At 36.7% G+C, this 19,691-nt stretch overlaps 1 protein-coding gene across 2 annotated transcripts in view; it reads right to left on the minus strand.

The window, feature by feature from the left end:
* The window catches only part of LOC128656564 (gamma-aminobutyric acid receptor subunit rho-2-like), a 321,708-nt gene that overhangs the window by 274,193 nt on the left and 27,824 nt on the right, over positions 1-19,691 (minus strand). Inside the window, exon 3 of one of the 2 annotated variants that reach the window (XM_053710539.1) lies at positions 13,865-13,966. In XM_053710539.1, coding sequence (XP_053566514.1) covers positions 13,865-13,966 — 102 coding nt within the window. Of the gene's footprint in view, positions 1-13,864; positions 13,972-19,691 lie in introns of both variants that reach the window. The other variant, XM_053710538.1, reaches the window with a different exon arrangement.

The following is a 19,691-nucleotide window of genomic DNA, read 5'->3' on the forward strand; positions in this document are numbered from 1 at the left end:
AACTTGGTTTATTAAAATATAAATTGTAAAATTAAAATTAAAATACATGTGCAAAAGGTTTCTCAAAAATGTTTCTTTTTTCTTTCTATTGCTTAGAATACTGCTGTCAAATTCTCTCAATCCAAAGTATTGCTTGAGTTTATACTTTGGGAAGCCATTTAAAACCAGAGTGCTTCATCCACAATAAAAGACAACACATCAGATTGGCAGCTTATGAACCATAGCAGCAAGAATCATGGATTCAAACAGCGTAGTACAAACGGGTTAAGCAGCTGTTGATCACTCACACAAAGATGCACAGAGGTTTTTGTTCAACTAATCCTTATGATCATTAGGATGCCTCTATGGTTAATCCTGATGCTCTGCAAAGACACCCACACATGCTGTGCAGCTCCAGATGTTTATTAGGCACATGTGCCATTAAAAACATCTGAAAATATCTTCTTATAAACATCAGCAACATTTATTCCAGAGAAAGGTAACCAAATAGCAGGAATTTGTCATATCTGATTCACAACAACAAAACGTGCAACACTGACATCTACCCCAACAGTGGGACATAAGAAAGGACATTGCACTTTAGGTCAGCTCTCTTCAAAAGAATAAATTACCAGCAATACATAATTATCTGAGACTGTGTGAGAGACTATTTAGCTATTTTGTAAAGGGATTGAATAACATGCATTTTAATATAGTAGTGCTATATTGTTTATATCACTTTTGAGAGGAGCCTATAAATTGTTGAATTCTGACCTATTTTATAAGTTTTAAGTTTAATTTATACATACGTTTAATTTTTTTCCCCCAAAAGAAGGTGATACTGTATGTATTTAAAGGGCCATAATATTCAAACTACGTCATGTTCTCATTCATTAGAGCACATCATTTTAAGACTAGTGACCCTGCACTACTGTTTGTTTAACCCACACACAGGGGTTAAACACACAGTAAAAGTGCCACTTGAGTCTTATAAGTTTCCAATATATTTATTGGATGACTCTTGATTTTAATATAATAAATAAGTTGCATCATATTATCACAAGAAGGGGTGTGACTTAGCTTATCAGCATGACTGGTATTTATAAGATTCAGGTAGTAATAAACAAATATAGAAATAATATCAAATTAGCCCTAACAGCTTTACTTTCTAACTTATGCTGTATAATCAATAATTTATGAAAAATTATGCTATTTTAAATGGCCATTTTTTTAAACTGTATTGTGTTTTACAAGAGGTGGCAACCCTAGTTAAGAGAGCCTAAATGCTCAACAATTACATCATACAGTATCCATGTCAGATGTCAGAGAGGTTAGATAAAAATAAAAACTGTTACATCAATAGCAGTAAAAAAAATAATGGAAATAGCTGAGGTAGATAGCAGAGAACAAAACCCCACTGGCTGCAATTATAAGCTTATTCTTCAAGCAAGGTTGAATTATTATTTTTTCTCAGTAAACAAAACTGCTTTAATTTGATGATTTGCTAACAATCAGAAGGCAGTTTAAACAATTTATGTTTATGCCACAAGGGGAATGACCTTAAATTAAACCTGTAAACTAAAACTCATTTTGGGATTTGGTTCTATTTAGCATCTTTCCGTTTTAAAGGTTGCTTTATTGTGCTGCCGTTTCCTTCTGCAGACAGTGTTTTTATCCTTCTCTCAAATGTTTCTGCCTGATTGCTTATAGTAGTATTATACCAGAATTTAATATGTGATTAACTGAAAAACCTGGAAAATATCCAAGCACAGTACTGCACCGTCAAGAGAAAAAACCCACTAATGTTAACCGTGCAGGGGAGATCAAAAACAGACAGATCTGACTCCTGTCAGCATTATTCCATCAACAGATAAGTGTCAACAACTAGCTCAAGATATTATTACAGAATCTAAATCATCAGTTTACTCATAGATCTGCCCAGAAAGAAATAAGGTCATGTTCTGAATATAAAGACGATGCCAAGCTAGTGCCCCTTTCTATGAATATAAGATAATTTTACACACCAATAAAGAGTTGTGCAAATGAAAGAAAAAAATGCACTTGCATACCTAAACTTTTAAACAAGCTTATACAAGGCAAGATGAATTTTTGGTTTGCTTAAAGGGAAATTCCGGTCAAAATGTAAATGCATATAGATGAATTGCATCTTTGAATAGAAACATATTTGCAATATTCATGTATTGGCAAAAATGTTTCTAGTAAAATGTATCATTGTTTTAGTGTTAACATTTCTCTCTGCACGTGCATGTGAAGCATAGGTAGATATTCTCAGTGCAACAGCATTTTAAATACTGCAGCTGCTCAGAGCACCAGTGGGGCTTGTATCATGTCAGCAATTAACAAACTGAGTCATTATCAGGTGGTACAAGCACCTAAGGCTTTCTGAACAAGTGCTGTGTTTAAAATGCAGGTGCATGCTTGGGTATACTTTTGAATCACCTGAGACCTGAGTAGGCAGGAGCTCTCTGGAATAATGAAGTAAGAGAGTTCAACATAAAATAAGAAAACACTGCACACATATAGTTTCTTAAAGTGAGAAACATCCTCCAAAACTGCTGTGTTCTGTCCTGGCATGAAATCTAGGCCACTGCCTGATAGCTATGGGTCAGCAATTTGTAAGAGCACAACTTAAGATGGGTTGCCCAAAATAAAGTAAGCCTGTGGCTAGGTTCACAATAATACAGGAGTTGTTTGCATAGCGACAGGTGGTGCACATTAGTTGTGACATCACTGGGCACAAGAGGGTGGAAAAAATATCCTATTAATTTTGCTTAGGCCTGCCAACACAGCATATCTAGTCCAGAAGATCAAATATTATAGAGATGTACATGCAGAACAGAATAATACTGTATATTGTGTTAGTGACTGAATGACCTAAAAACATTAATGGGGCCGTCTACTTGAATGTTTTAATTGTTTAAAAAGATAGATAATCCCTTTATTACCCATTCCCCAGTTCTGCATAACCAGCACTGTCATATTAATACACTTTTTATCTCTTGTATCTAAGACTCTGCAGACTGCCCCCTTATTTCAGTTCTTTTGACAGACTTGCATTTTAGCCAATCAGTGCTGACTCATAAATAATGCCACATGAATGAGCACCATGTTATCTATGTGGAGCACATGAACTAGCAGAGTCTAACTATGAAAAACTGTCAAAATGCACTGAGATAAGAGGCGGCCTTCAATGGCTTAAATTCAGTTTGAGTCTACCTAGGTTTAGCTTTCAGCAAAATATTCCAAGAGAACAAAGCAAATTTGATGATAAATGTAAATATGAAAGTTTCACAAAAAAAATACTGATTGGAAGTGGCGCCAATTAAGGCTGTCTGATTGATTAGTAAACACTATGTGTATCTGAATGTGGATAATTATAATAAAGCAAATTACTACAATCGTTAGTTTAAAGCAAAGTCCACATTAATTTATTAATTAGTTAAAAAAATATACAATAATATTTCTCAAGTACAATCTATTTGAAGGGTTCAATTCATTTAGAGGATTAAATTCCTATTTCAAACAATACATTCAATAATAGATCTAAAAATGCAATCAATCTTTTTCTAAAAACACCGGTGTTCACTTCTAAAACCTAAATGGTTAATAACACTAGATGGTTAATATCACTCAACTGTTAATTATAAAAACAAGCCTTTGGTCATATATTGCATGGATTGGACATTCAATTACCATAACATCATCATAACATCATCATAACATCAATATAAGTGTAAAGGTTTCGTAGTTTTGAGCATAAACCACAGGGAAAAAAAGTGGAATTTTCCTACATAAGGCTAATGTCTCTTAGTACTTAAATTACTGTCACACTTGCTTAAGCAGACTATGGTGTCATACACTGGTAAATGCAGTCTGTTGCATTCGGCTCTTTAATCTATCAGCCAAATCCTAGTGTTCAGGCATAAAGTTCGTTCATAGATGTGTTGGAATTGTCTTATATGAGCCACTAGACAGCTGTTTCCTGGGCTCTTTTCAGGCTGCTACTAAAGCTGGTTCTCTCCCCAATCTTACTGTCCGGAGTTCCGGTGTGGGAGGAGGCAGGTATAAACACTCGCCTGTGTTTCAGCGTTACTTTAAATCACAATGTGTCTCCTAAGTGTGCACACTTACAGTTTTCTTTCTCCTTCATTCACTCTTCACTCCTACCGTCTACTCAGTGCTGTTTTGTGGTTATTCCCCCTGAGCTGGTTTAGACGGTCCTGGGAGCCAAATAAATCTTTTCAAACAGGTTGTGGTGTGGTTTTCTACGCGTTTCAGCTCTCCAGGGAGCCTTTGTCAAGAGAGCTGAAACGCGTAGAAAACCACACCACACATTGTCATTTAAAGTAACGCTGAAACACAGGCGAGTGTTTATACCTGCCTCCTCCCACACCGGAACTCCGGACAGTAAGATTGGGGAGAGAACCAGCTTTAGTAGCAGCCTGAAAAGAGCCCAGGAAACAGCTGTCTAGTGGCTCATATAAGACAATTCCAACACATCTATGAACGAACTTTATGCCTGAACACTAGGATTTGGCTGATAGATTAAAGAGCCGAATGCAACAGACTGCATTTACCAGTGTATGAAACCATAGTCTGCTTAAGCAAGTGTGACAGTAATTTAAGTACTAAGAGACATTAGCCTTATGTAGGAAAATTCCACTTTTTTTCCCTGTGGTTTATGCTCAAAACTACGAAACCTTTACACTTATATTGATGTTATGATGATGTTATGATGATGTTATGGTAATTGAATGTCCAATCCATGCAATATATGACCAAAGGCTTGTTTTTATAATTAACAGTTGAGTGATATTAACCATCTAGTGTTATTAACCATTTAGGTTTTAGAAGTGAACACCGGTGTTTTTAGAAAAAGATTGATTGCATTTTTAGATCTATTATTGAATGTATTGTTTGAAATAGGAATTTAATCCTCTAAATGAATTGAACCCTTCAAATAGATTGTACTTGAGAAATATTATTGTATATTTTTTTAACTAATTAATAAATTAATGTGGACTTTGCTTTAAACTAACGATTGTAGTAATTTGCTTTATTATAATTATCCACATTCAGATACACATAGTGTTTACTAATCAATCAGACAGCCTTAATTGGCGCCACTTCCAATCAGTATTTTTTTTGTGAAACCTAAATCGATTGCATATGTGGTGATAGATGCAATCAGGAAGTTGGCATATCTGAGATTATCCTATCTCCAGCTCACATCACTCTTTGTTTCTAACCTAAATATGAAAGTTGTTTACAATGCAAGCCCTATCTGAATCATGAAAGTTTGAGTTTCCCTTTAAAGAGGAAAAAACACACGTGTGGCTGGACAGTAAAAGAGAAGCTCTGATGTTGTAGAAGTGCTAAAGAAAATATGAGAAACAATATAATATAACCCAGTTTTATACCATCCCAGAGTATAGCACACCTATTGAGATGAACAAGTCATTGTGTGGTCACTGGTCACTACCAGATGTTATATAACATAATTTATGTAAGAACTTACCTGATAAATTCATTTATTTCATATTAGCAAGAGTCCATGAGCTAGTGACGTATGGGATATACATTCCTTCCAGGAGGGGCAAAGTTTCCCAAACCTTAAAATGCCTATAAATACACCCCTCACCACACCCACAATTCAGTTTAACGAATAGCCAAGAAGTGGGGTGATAAGAAAAAAGTGCGAAAGCATATAAAATAAGGAATTGGAATAATTGTGCTTTATACAAAAAAATCATAACCACCACAAAAAAGGGCGGGCCTCATGGACTCTTGCTAATATGAAAGAAATGAATTTATCAGGTAAGTTCTTACATAAATTATGTTTTCTTTCATGTAATTAGCAAGAGTCCATGAGCTAGTGACGTATGGGATAATGACTACCCAAGATGTGGATCTTTCCACACAAGAGTCACTAGAGAGGGAGGGATAAAATAAAGACAGCCAATTCCTGCTGAAAATAATCCACACCCAAAATAAAGTTTAATGAAAAACATAAGCAGAAGATTCAAACTGAAACCGCTGCCTGAAGTACTTTTCTACCAAAAACTGCTTCAGAAGAAGAAAATACATCAAAATGGTAGAATTTGGTAAAAGTATGCAAAGAGGACCAAGTTGCCGCTTTGCAAATCTGATCAACCGAAGCTTCATTCCTAAACGCCCAGGAAGTAGAAACTGACCTAGTAGAATGAGCTGTAATCCTCTGAGGTGGAGTTTTACCCGACTCAACATAGGCAAGATGAATTAAAGATTTCAACCAAGATGCCAAAGAAATGGCAGAAGTTTTCTGGCCTTTCTAGAACCGGAAAAGATAACAAATAAACTAGAAGTCTTTCGGAAAGACTTAGTAGCTTCAACATAATATTTCAAAGCTCTAACAATATCCAAAGAATGCAACGATTTCTCCTTAGAATTCTTAGGATTAGGACATAATGAAGGAACCACAATGTCTCTACTAATGTTGTTGGAATTCACAAATTCAAAAGAAGTTCGCAACACCGCCTTATCCTGATGAAAAATCAGAAAAGGAGACTCACAAGAAAGAGCAGATAATTCAGAAACTCTTCTGGCAGAAGAGATGGCCAAAAGGAACAAAACTTTCCAAGAAAGTAATTTAATGTCCAATGAATGCATAGGTTCAAATGGAGGAGCTTGAAGAGCCCCCAGAACCAAATTCAAACTCCAAGGCTTGACAGGCTTTATACGACAGGCTTTATACGAACCAAAGCTTGTACAAAACAATGAATATCAGGAAGAATAGCAATCTTTCTGAGAAAAAGAACAGAAAGAGCAGAGATTTGTCCTTTCAAGGAACTTGCGGACAAACCCTTATCTAAACCATCCTGAAGAAACTGTAATATTCTCGGTATTCTAAAAGAATGCCAAGAAAAATGATGAGAAAGACACCAAGAAATATAAGTCTTCCGGACTCTATAATATATCTCTCTGGATACAGATTTACGAGCCTGAAACATAGTATTAATCACAGAGTCAGAGAAACCTCTTTGACCAAGAATCAAGCGTTCAATCTCCATACCTTTAAATTTAAGGATTTCAGATCCTGATGGAAAAAAGGACCTTGAGACAGAAGGTCTGGTCTTAACGGAAGAGTCCACGGTTGGCAAGAGGCCATCCAGACAAGATCCGCATACCAAAACCTGTGAGGCCATGCCGGAGCTACCAGCAGAACAAACGAGCATTCCTTCAGAATCTTGGAGATTACTCTTGGAAGAAGAACTAGAGGCGGAAAGATATAGGCAGGATGATACTTCCAAGGAAGTGATAATGCATCCACTGCCTCCGCCTGAGGATCCCGGGATCTGGACAGATACCTGGGAAGTTTCTTGTTTAGATGAGAAGCCATCAGATCTATTTCTGGAAGTTCCCACATTTGAATAATCTGAAGAAATACCTCTGGGTGAAGAGACCATTCGCCCGGATGCAACGTTTGGCGACTGAGATAATCCGCTTTCCAATTGTCCATACCTGGGATATGAACCGCAGAGATTAGACAGGAGCTGGATTCCGCCCAAACCAAAATTCGAGATACTTCTTTCATAGCCAGAGGACTGTGAGTCCCTCCTTGATGATTGATGTATGCCACAGTTGTGACATTGTCTATCTGAAAACAAATGAACAACTCTCTCTTCAGAAGAGGCCAAGACTGAAGAGCTCTGAAAATTGCACGGAGTTCCAAAATATTGATCGGAAATCTCACCTCCTGAGATTCCCAAACCCCTTGTGCCGTCAGATACCCCCACACAGCTCCCCAACCTATAAGACTTGCATCTGTTGAGATTATAGTCCAGGTCGGAAGAACAAGAAGCCCCCTGAACTAAACGATGGTGATCTGTCCACCATGTCAGAGAGTGTCGTAAAATCGGTTTAAAGATATTAATTGAGATATCTTTGAGTAATCCCTGCACCATTGGTTCAGCATACAGAGCTGAAGAGGTCGCATGTGAAAACGAGCAAAGGAGATCGCATCTGATGCGGCAGTCCTAAGACCCAACATTTCCATGCATAAGGCTACCAAAGGGAATGATTGTGACTGAAGGTTTTGACAAGCTGATATCAATGTTAAACTTCTCTTGTCTGACAAGGACAGAGTCATAGACACTGAATCTATCTAGAAACCTAAAAAGGTTACCCTTGTCTGAGGAATCAATGAATTGATTGGTAAATTGATCCTCCAACCATGAACTTGAAGAAACAACACAAGTCGATTCGTATGAAATTCTTCGAAAATGAGAAGACTGAGCAAGTACCAAGATATCGTCCAAATAAGGAAATACCAAAACCCTGTTCTCTGATTACAGAAAGAAGGGCACCGAGAACCTTTGAAAAAAATTCTTGGAACTGAGGCTAGGCCAAACGGTAGAGCCAAAAAAACTGGTAATGCTTGTCTAAAAAGAGAATCTCAGACACTAAAAGTGATCTGGATGAATCGGAATATGCAGATACACATCCTGTAAATCTATTGTAGACATATAATGCCCTTGCTAAACAAAAGGCAGGATAGTCCTACAGTAACCATCTTGAATGTTGGTATCCTAACATAACGATTCAATAATGATAGATCCGGAACTGGTCTGAAGGAATTGACCTTCTTTGGTACAATGAAGAGATAAAATAAAACCCCAGCCCCTGTTCCAGAACTGGAACTGGCATAAATACTCCAGCCAACTCTAGATCTGAAACACATTTCAGAAATGCTGAGCCTTTGCTGTGTTAACTGGGACACGGGAAAGAAAAAAATCTCTTAGCAGGAGGCCTTAACTTGAAGCCAATTCTGTACCTTTCTGAAACAATGTTCTGAAACCAGAGATTGAGAACGGAATTGATCCAAATTTCTTTGAAGAAAACGTAATCTGCCCCATACCAGCTGAGCTGGAATAAGGGCCGCACCTTCATAGGTACTTAGGAGCTGGCTATAGGTTTCTATAAGGCTTGGATATATTCCAAACTGGAAATAGTTTCCAAACTGATACCGCTCCTGAGGATGAAGGATCAGGCTTTTGTTCCTTGTTGTGAGGAAAGGAACGAAAATGATTATTTACCCTGGAAAGAAAGGGAAAGCAAAGTTGACTTAGAAGACATATCAGCATTCCAAGTTTAATCCATAAAGCTTTTCTAGCTAAAATAGCTATAGACATATACCTGACATCAACTCTAATGATATCAAAAGATGGTATCACCAATAAAATTATTAGCATGTTATAGAATAATAATAATGCTATAAAATTATGATCTGTTACTTGTTGCGCTAAAGCTTCTAACCAAAAAGTTGAAGCTGCAGCAACATCCGCTAAAAATATAGCAGGTCTAAGAAGATTACCTGAACATAAGTAAGCTTTTCTTAGAAAGGATTCAATTTTCCTATCTAAAGGATCCTTAAATGAAGTACTATCTGCCGTAGGAATAGTAGTACATTAGCAGGAGTAGAGACAGCCCCATAACCTTAGGGATTTTTGTCCCAAAAAACTCTAATCTGTCAGATGGCACAGGATATAATTGCTTAAACGTCTAGAAGGAGTAAATAAATTACCCAAATTATTCCATTCCCTGGAAATTACTTCAGAAATAGCATCAGGGAGATAAAACACTTCTGGAATAACTACAGGAGATTTAAAAACCTTATTTAAACGTTTACATTTAGTATCAAGAGGACCAGAATCCTCTATTTCTAATGCAAATAATACTTCTTTTAGTAAAGAACGAATAAATAAATAAATCTTGAACAAATACAAAGATTTATCAGCATCAACCTCTGAGACAGAAACCTCTGAACCAGAAGAACCATTATCAGTATCAGAATGATGATGTTCATTTAAAAATTCATCTGAAAAAAGAGAAGTTTTAAAAGACTTTTATGTATACTAGAAGGAGAAATAACAGACATAGCCTTCTTAATGGATTTAAAAAATAAAATCTCATACGTTATCAGGAACACTCTGAAAATTAGATGTTGACGGAACAGCAACAGGTAATGTAACAGTACTAAAGGAAATTTTATCTGCATTAATAAGTTTGACATGACATGCAATACAAACAACAGCTGGAGAAACAGATACCAAAAGTTTATAGCAGATACACTTAGCTTGGTAGCTCCAGCACTGGGCAGTGATTTTCCTGAAGTATCTTCTGACTCAGTTGCAACGTGGAACATCTTGCAATATGTAAAAGAAAAAAACAACATATAAAGCAAAATTGATCAAATTCCTTAAATGACAGTTTCAGGAATGGGAAAAAAATGCCAGTGAACAAGCTTCTAGCAACCAGAAGCAATAAATAATGTGACTTAAATAATGTGGAGACAAAAGTGACGCCCATATTTTTTAGCGCCAAAAAAGACGCCCACATTATTTGGCGCCTAAATGCTTTTGGCGCCAAAAATGACGCCACATCCGGAACGCCGACATTTTTGACGCAAAAAAAACGTCAAAAAATGACGCAACTTCCGGCGTCATACGTGTCGCCGGAAGTTGCGTCATTTTTTGACGTTTTTTTGCGTCAAAAATGTCGGCGTTCCGGATGTGGCGTCATTTTTGGCGCCAAAAGCATTTAGGCGCCAAATAATGTGGGCCAAAATTTGCGCCAAAAAAGTCCACGCCAAGAATGACGCAATAAAATGAAGCATTTTCTGCCCCCGCGAGCCTAACAGCCCACAGGGAAAAAGTCAAATTTTTTAAGGTAAGAAAAAATGATTGAAACAAATGCATTTATCCCAAATATGAAACTGACTGTCTGAAAAATAAGGAATGTTGAACATTCTGAGTCAAGGCAAATAAATGTTTGAATACATATATTTAGAACTTTATAAACAAAGTGCCCAACCATAGCTTAGAGTGTCACAGAAAATAAGATTTACTTACCCCAGGACACTCATCTACATGTTTGTAGAAAGCCAAACCAGTACTGAAACGAGAATCAGCAGAGGTAATGGTATATATAAGAGTATATCGTCGATCTGAAAAGGGAGGTAAGAGATGAATCTCTACGACCGATAACAGAGAACCTATGAAATAGACCCCGTAGAAGGAGATCACTGCATTCAAATAGGCAATACTCTCCTCACATCCCTCTGACATTCACTGCACGCTGAGAGGAAAACCGGGCTCCAACTTGCTGCGGAGCGCATATCAACGTAGAATCTAGCACAAACTTACTTCACCACCTCCATCGGAGGCAAAGTTTGTAAAACTGAATTGTGGGTGTGGTGAGGGGTGTATTTATAGGCATTTTAAGGTTTGGGAAACTTTGCCCCTCCTGGAAGGAATGTATATCCCATACGTCACTAGCTCATGGACTCTTGCTAATTACATGAAAGAAATCATGTGCATTGTTTGTATACAGTCCAGATTCATTTATTTTTGGGCTAGGACATTAAAACTGCTTGAGGATTGTTTTAAAAGATGTCTTGAGAAGACACAGTGTTTAAGCCATTTCACAGAACAACAGTATACCCCAATCACTTCTTATTACCTAAAAACGTTCCCACAGGCCCATATGAAGAACTAACCCCCTATTGTCTATCCTTGGAATCCTGACCTCTGATTGTTCAAATCTCTATTTGTAGTTCTGCATTTACTATACACCTGTATTCTCTTCCAGCTTTATATAACTCAGTTGCATCACAGCTAATTTCTTACTGGTTTTCTATATAATAACTGAGGCCTGTAGGTTTTCCTCACCAAGGATGACTGTTCTTCCTCGGGAGTGAAAATATTCTTGTAAGATGATTTCTGTCAGGCTGTCAGATTAAATCAGCATATGATGGCATGAATGAGATTGTCACTATATAGAGACTACTTAGTAGTCATATTTCTATTGACTTGGCTAAAATGTTTAGATAGCACACTGTTTAGTGAATATTATGCATGGCTGGTATGTGACCTATTTATAAAGGTTGTGAAGAAAGTGCAACGGTTGCATATAAAAACCCAGACTGATTGAAGTCAACATCAAGAGCCTGAAACCAACTCAACTATGTGAGAAGGGATGGATTCCTCAAGGACAATACAATGTTAAAAAACAAATATGTAATAAAAAAGGAGCTGCCCTAATGTAAAGAAATGTATTGAAGAAGAAAAATTAGTAAAAACAAAACACTTCTCATTAAGGCCTTGATATTCAAAACATTGTAAGACAGATGAGAAATTGCCTGCTTGGGTTCGCCAGGCTCACAGTCCTTCGTTCTGTACATATATTGAAATAAAAGGGGCAGACCCACATAAGTGCCAGCGAGTGTGATAGGATAGGCCGACATCGCCACTTTCAGTAGGGATTCGTATTTGAAGTGTTCATACTCAGCACAGACACTGAAACCTAAAATGTTTTCTGGTAAGGAACACTTCAAATTATGCCTGTGTGTGTAACCTAACTGTAACTACACCTACACTACCTGCCTCACACTGAAAAGGTGGTGAGACAAACATAGCTGAAACCCTACACATTTACCCTTTCCCTGTACTTCAGAGGTTGGCATATATCGCACTACTGCCTATGTATCCCCATCAAAATGCAGGTTACTCCTCTGGAACGCCCAGCTAACTCCCACACAACGCCTACATCTATGTCATGTCTTCACTATACTTGACAGACAAAAAAAGAAAAACCTCCCTATTATAACTATAGAAGCTATGTCAGTAAACAGTAATAGTTTTAATGAGCCAAACCAGCTATTTCAAATAAAAAATAAACATGAAGGAACAGTTTCCTATACATTAAATGCTCTGTATTAGGTATAACAAGCGATTTGGAACACATTAAGGGGAAACAAATTTTATAGTACTGTGACAATCCTGTTTCCTGAGATGAATGGAGTTTCCTCTGGGTTTGTTTTTTATAATAACTACTGTAACACATCTGCTGCATCTACCTTTAAAACAAAGTATAATTAAAATGACTTTAAATGACTGGTATAGGAAATCTACAGAATTTATAAAACCTAGGTCAAAGATTTTGCTTTTTAGCTTCTCTTGTGAGAATGAGACAATGCACAATTTTTATACAGATGCAAGAAGTGCTCACTGTCCCTTTTTGTATATAATTGCATTATATTATCTAAGTATTTGACTGTATTATTTAAAGATATATGAAATCTAAAAATGTTCTTTTGTGATTTAGACAGAGCATACAATTTTTAAAAAGTTTCCAATTTACTTTGATTATAAAATTTGCTTTGTTCCAATGTTATCCTTTGTTGAAGACCTTGATACGTGTCTGGAGTATTACATGGCAGAAAATATGCTCTTGCATATGGATACTATTTTTGCAAAACTACTGCCATATAGTGTTCAAGACACGTACACGCTCCTAAGCTTACATCCCTGCTTTTCAACAAAAGATAGCAAGAGAGCAAATACATTTTTTATAATCAAAGTCAATTAGAAAGTTGTTTAAAATTGCATGCTCTATCCGTTATCCCAAAAGAAAAAAATATGTTTAATGTCTCTTTAGCAAAGTATTAATAAATAGTATTATTATTATTACACTATTTTGTGTTGTCCCTTATTCTGAACCTCTTTGGGAAAAAAAATTTGGTGAACACAAGATGAATGTAAAGTAAATATGATACTAGTGCAAAAATTTAATATGCATTTGAAATACGTTTAAATAATACAAGAGGAATGTGAGGTTACAGTGACATTAAATAATTAAATAAAGATTGGTATTACAAAAATCTGAATGAAAACCATTTAAAATGCTATTTTTTAAGCAAAAGTTGGAATGGAAATAGCTTAGTTGATGTCTTACTGCTATTCTTAACTTCACAGCTTGGTGGACCAAGGTCTGTGTTAGAGACGCAGTGAGTAAACTTATTATGAATCATATAGTAAGTTCTCACCTCCGAATGCTGGCCTCATAGTAAAGTCATGGTCATCAACTCGGAGAAGCTGATCATTTTTATTCCTTCGAACCTTGGTCATGTCATGATTCTTTTTGTACACTGGGCTGCAAAGGTAAAAAATATATATAAAAAATGTTTACTTTGAAAAATAAATCTTTTGAACACTTAATTTATATGAACTGCCAGTAAAGAACTGGAAATAATCTATATATTGCAGTTACAGCGTTTAATGTTTTTGTCATTCTATTAGACCATGTGAGGGCATGACTATTTAGGTTAAAAAATAACATTTATTAAAATAAAAAGAAAACTAAATCTTTAAAAACACAATAACAGACCCGTCAAGTATATGTATCACTTAATACACCCTTATATTAAATATTCAGAATGGTTAACCAATATATGGTTTTGGTGGCTTATGAGAAAATCATTACTTTTTATCTGTTGATTTTTTTTTTGGACCACTGTGTCCCAGCCAATTCTACTAAAATAGTTTCAATACATAAATAATCTATATTCATGCTGTATTAATTCACTATTATACTATTTCCCAGTTCCTATTAGGTATTTTCTATTGGTATTTTCTATTGGAAGGTATAGCTTAAAGTTATAGGATAACTTCTAAACACTTAATTTATCTAATGACATTGTTAATTGGTATTGTTAAATACACTTTTTAATAATCTAAGTGGATACATATAAATTCATATGCTGGCAGATTATAGTTTCATGTCAAATACTTTGCAAGCATCTTAGTGCAATGCTTAACATAGCCAAGCTTTTGGATTGTGTCTAACAATGAAATAGATTATACAACTGACACATAACATATGGCTTTCATATACTTATAATATAAAGAAACACATTTGCATGGTAAGATAATACTTCAAATTAGGATACGTTCCCAAAAGACACCAATATGAAGGAACAGATGAGGGCAGAAAAGCTGTCTGCGAGTACTTAGCAAATGCTACTTGTAAAGAAACAATCTCATAAAAGTAAAAAAAAAAACCTAACTGGAAGTTTATGACAAAACTTTTTGTTATGCACGTTCCAAAATTATACTTTCATCTAGAAAAAAAAGACTATTTTATAAAGTAAAAAAACAAGAATAGATTAACAAATTTTGCAGATTCACTTGCCCCATTTTTTTCATCTATCCTTGTGTATTTTTAGCACTACAAGAATTTGTTCCTTTCTGGAACATAATGAGGGAAAAAATTAAATACATAAATCCTAACAGCATCAGTCCTACCTAAAAGGACCTTTCATCATTTGTAAAAAGTATGAACATAAATATCTGAGTAAATATTCCCAGGATTGACCACAAAGTTCTGATGAAAAATCAGGAAAGGAGAAACACAGAATAAAGCATTATACTCTGAGCCATTTCTGTCTGTGGGCAAAGCACAAAATGAGAGTCTTTAAAGTTAGTATTGTTAAAACAGCTTATACATAGGTACAAAGGATGAAGTTGCAGAAGTTTTGGAGCAAAATGGAAATCTCATAAGGTAATGGGGAGCTTTTAAAACAAGAAGAAAGATTTGGAATGGATCTCAGAGCAAAGACCTTCTAAAGAAAAAAAAAAAGTTGGGAATCCATATATACAGCTTGCTGGAAAAAATCTAAAATCTGCAGAAAACATTAGACAGTATAAAAAATTCACAGCATTTTGTAAGACTATCCCAGCCAGGGATACAGGATAGAACCACTTTGACAGATAGAAACCCTTTACTTTTCAAAAATCCAACATGTGTTAGTGCTGGTATTTTAGGATTAGAAAATTAAATTGACGTAAAAATGACGGGTGAACAGAAAAAGTACCAGTAAATCTTTATCCGCATAACCATACTTAAAGATTTTGTCTTTCTTTATCAGGTTGACACTTCTGCTTGTCCTGGATGTTGTACACATTTGTTGAGTAAAAAGAGTATCTGGAGAAATTACAAATTTAAATTCCTAGAAATCATAATTTTGTTGGCAAAATGCCAAATTTCCTCAACAATAAAAAAATCTTTTTTTGATATCCAATCAAGAGACTAAAATTCATTAAATATTCTTCTCAAAACTAGAGACCTAGAAAATAGCATACAATCATTTTAAGATGTTTTCCCCCCAAATCCCTGATTTTTGTTATATAGGCAGTGACCCTGCTCCAGAACGAATGAAATGGGGGGGGCATTTTTTTTTTCACGAGAGGGCATGCATTTACAAAGCATGTATGAGAGTCAAAATAATAGCAGACCTACTGTGGCAGTCCAGGGGTTACATTTATCAGATATCTGGCTGTGCAGGAGTTAGATTTGTTTATATTTCTGGAAGTGCAGGGGTTACATTTGTCATATCTCAAGGAGTATAGGGGTTACATTTATAAGATGTCTGGCAGTCCCGCAGCAGTTACATTTACCAGATTTATGGCAGTGCAGGGGTTAAATTTGTCATATCTCAGGAATTGCAGGAGTTATATTTGTTAGATGTCTGGCTGTACAGGAGTTACATTTATCAGTTCTCTGGCGGTGCAGGGGTTACATTTATCAGATCTCACCCTCGCAGTGCGGGTTTAAATTAATCAAATCTCTAGCAGTGAATGCAGCTACATTTGTGAAATTTCTGGCAGTGCAGGGTTACATTTGACATATTTCTGGCAGTGTAGGGGCTACATTTTTCAGTTCTCTATATATATATATATATATATATATATATATATATATATATATATGCTATATACAGTTAATTCCAGCCCAGGGGTATAGGACATATGCAGGCCAGTTCCCTAACAACCCGGGTACTAGTACTTACAGTTACAGAGCTGCCAAGGTAAAAATTGAGGAGCGCCAGAGCGGGGTGACACACGCTATCTTGAAGCAAGTTGAAGCCCTCAATAACCGGACTCACTGTACTGTACACACGCTGTCTGCCTGCTCTGTGTAACAGACAGACAGTGAAAGCAGGCCGGCCGGGATGGAAGAGGGATCAGGCCATGAGTGCTGGTGGGTGAAAGAGCGCCGTGCGCACTTTAGGGTGGAGGAGGAGCTTATACCGGCACTGACTGCTGGTACCTTAGAGGGAAAGGAAGCGGTGCTGCTGGGCCCTCCTAAGTGGCGGATCTCCAGGGTCCGGTGGCCGCAAATAGTTTATGCAACCTTTGGGATCCTGGAAGTTCTGTCACTTTTAATATGTAAATTAAAAAAAAAAAAAAAAATCACTGCTCTCCAATTAGGCGGTTGCCCTGGGGAGCACAGCATTCCATTTGGGGTGGGCATTGCCCCCCAATGCCCCCCCTTGGAGCCGACCCTGTATATAGGTTGTAGGATTTAGTATTGAAATGATGCTCAAACACAAAAAAAAAGTAAAAGATTTCGGTGTAAGATAAATTGCTCTGAATACTAATAAGATAGTCTACACTAAACAAGACTACCTTTGCAGAGCTTTTAGAGAAACAGAGAATGATACCAAATTAATAAGAAAAAAGATTTGCATGGAGATCAATGTTTAAAAAAAACCCAACAGAAAACATCTCTCTTGGAAATATCTATCACTAACAAATAAAAAATGTATTACAGTCTTGGTCTTTGGAAGAAGTAAAACTGCTTGGGAGTCACAAAGAACTGCTGGTCCTGGGCAGGAAAAAGGCAGCTGCATCGGTTGCAACTCAAAATGGGACTTTAACACCATTGCAGCAGTTAGACATAGAGCTGGAGCACCAATAGTGAAAAAAAAAATATATGCTCTAAAGCAGTGATTTTCAACCTTTTTTTTTTGCTGTGGCACATTTTTTACATTAAAAAATACTGTGGCACACCACCATCCCCAAATTGTAATAAATCACACATTGTAGCGATTCAATTAAATTAAGCTTTATTAGCATGCATGTGTCATGAACCAAGCCTCCAGACTAAAAAGAAAAAGAAAAAGAAAAGGTCTGGGAGGCATTCTGCTAAGAAGGGCTGTATGGGGATTTGAACCTGTGGCTCTGCGGTCGCTATTTCTGTTTGCTTACATGTTGCGCCACAGCCAGTTCTAGCAATAGCATGGATCTTAAAAGATCTGATAAATAACTATTTGCCTTACTTGTTATTACACCTGTGCAACACACAGGTGTTCTCAATTCTGGAATTAATCAGAACCAACCCTGTGCAAAACCTCCCTATTTAAGGATGGCTTTTAGTCTGCATTTTTGTCTTCACATTGGATCTGTTTTGTCAAGTCAGAACCTGTTTCCTGTACTTCTTTGGAGAAAGATTTCCTTTGCACCTGTTTACAAGGTATTACCAGGAGAAAGCCTTTACCTTTAAACCTGTTACCAATCTTCAAGTTTGTTTCCTGCTTTATGCAAATTCCTGCACTCAGCTATTGCCAGGAGAAAGACTTCACCTTTGCACCTGTTTACAAGGTATTACCAGGAGAAAGCCTTTACCTTTAAACCTGTTACCAATCTACAAGTTTGTTTCCTGCTTTATGCAATTCCTGCACTTGGCCATTGCCAGGAGAAAGATTTCCTTTGCACCTGTTTACAAGGTATTACCAGGGCAAAGCCTTTACCTTTAAACCTGTTACCAGTTTGCAAGTTTGTTTCCTGCCTTCAGCAATTACAAGGAGAGAGACTTTACCTTTAAACCTGTTACCAGTTAGCAAGTTGTTTCCTGCATTGTGCAATTCCTGCACTCAGCAATTACAAGGAGAGACTTTACCTTTAAACCTGTTACCAGTTTGCAAGTTGTTTCCTGCATTGTGCAATTCCTGCACTCAGCAATTACAAGGAGAGAGACTTTACCTTTAAACCTGTTACCAGTTTGCAAGTTGTTTCCTGCATTGTGCAATTCCTGCACTCAGCAATTACAAGGAGAGAGACTTTACCTTTAAACCTGTTACCAGTTTGCAAGTTTGTATCCTGCCTTGTGCAAATCCTGCACTCAGCAATTAGTAGGAGAAAGACTTTCCTTTTTGAATCTGCATCTCTGCTTACTTTGTTTGTTTATTTTCACTCCTGCTGTATGTGGTCTTAACATACCTGAGTAGCATATTTAAATATCCTGCAAGTATTTGCTTAAACAAAGTATTCTGTTGTTTAAATAAATTTGTTTTCATTTTCAATCAGTATGGCTTCTACTAATCTTCCTTTAAAGCAACTGTTCCAGACAATGAGGCTCTCACATGATATCCTGAGACAGAACATGACAGAATGTGAAGACCTTAAAAGAGAGCCCTCTGGGATTATTGCTGTATTGGAATCAGTGTTAAAGTTTATTAAGGACATACTGATTAACTTCATGGAGCTGGTGGAAATGTTATCTCTCCCAACCAAAACCTTGTTTGAAGTTACCTCCCAAACAAGGAAAGGTTTTAAAGAACCCATAACAGAAGAGGAAAAGACTCGGCGAAGACAGCTTAACCTCTGTTTCTATTGTGGGGGAACTGGTCACCGCATCACAGCGTGTCCAGTAAGACCTCCTAGAGGATCAAGTCAAGATACAGCCAAGTTGAAAATGAACTCTGATGTTAAGGGAACAAATTATACTTCCACTAGCAAACTGTGTGATACCCCTGGAGATGACCCAGCTATGGAGAATACATCTATTCTACAAACAACCGTTTCTAACACGCTTCAAGAAATGGTACCTGATTTGAAACAGATGGTCATTGGGAGTACAACTCCAACTACATCCATTACCCATACCACTGCGTCTGTTTCTGCATCAACCACATTGGGGAACTCTGCAAAAATACCTCCTGGAAATCCTGCACATTACCTTGCTTCTGCCCTGGCTGGAGATCCAGCTAACAAAAGTCACTCATCAGACATAAAAGTGACAAACCTTCCAGC

The sequence above is a fragment of the Bombina bombina genome, chromosome 4 (assembly GCF_027579735.1).
Source record: "Bombina bombina isolate aBomBom1 chromosome 4, aBomBom1.pri, whole genome shotgun sequence".
NCBI lineage: Eukaryota > Metazoa > Chordata > Amphibia > Anura > Bombinatoridae > Bombina > Bombina bombina.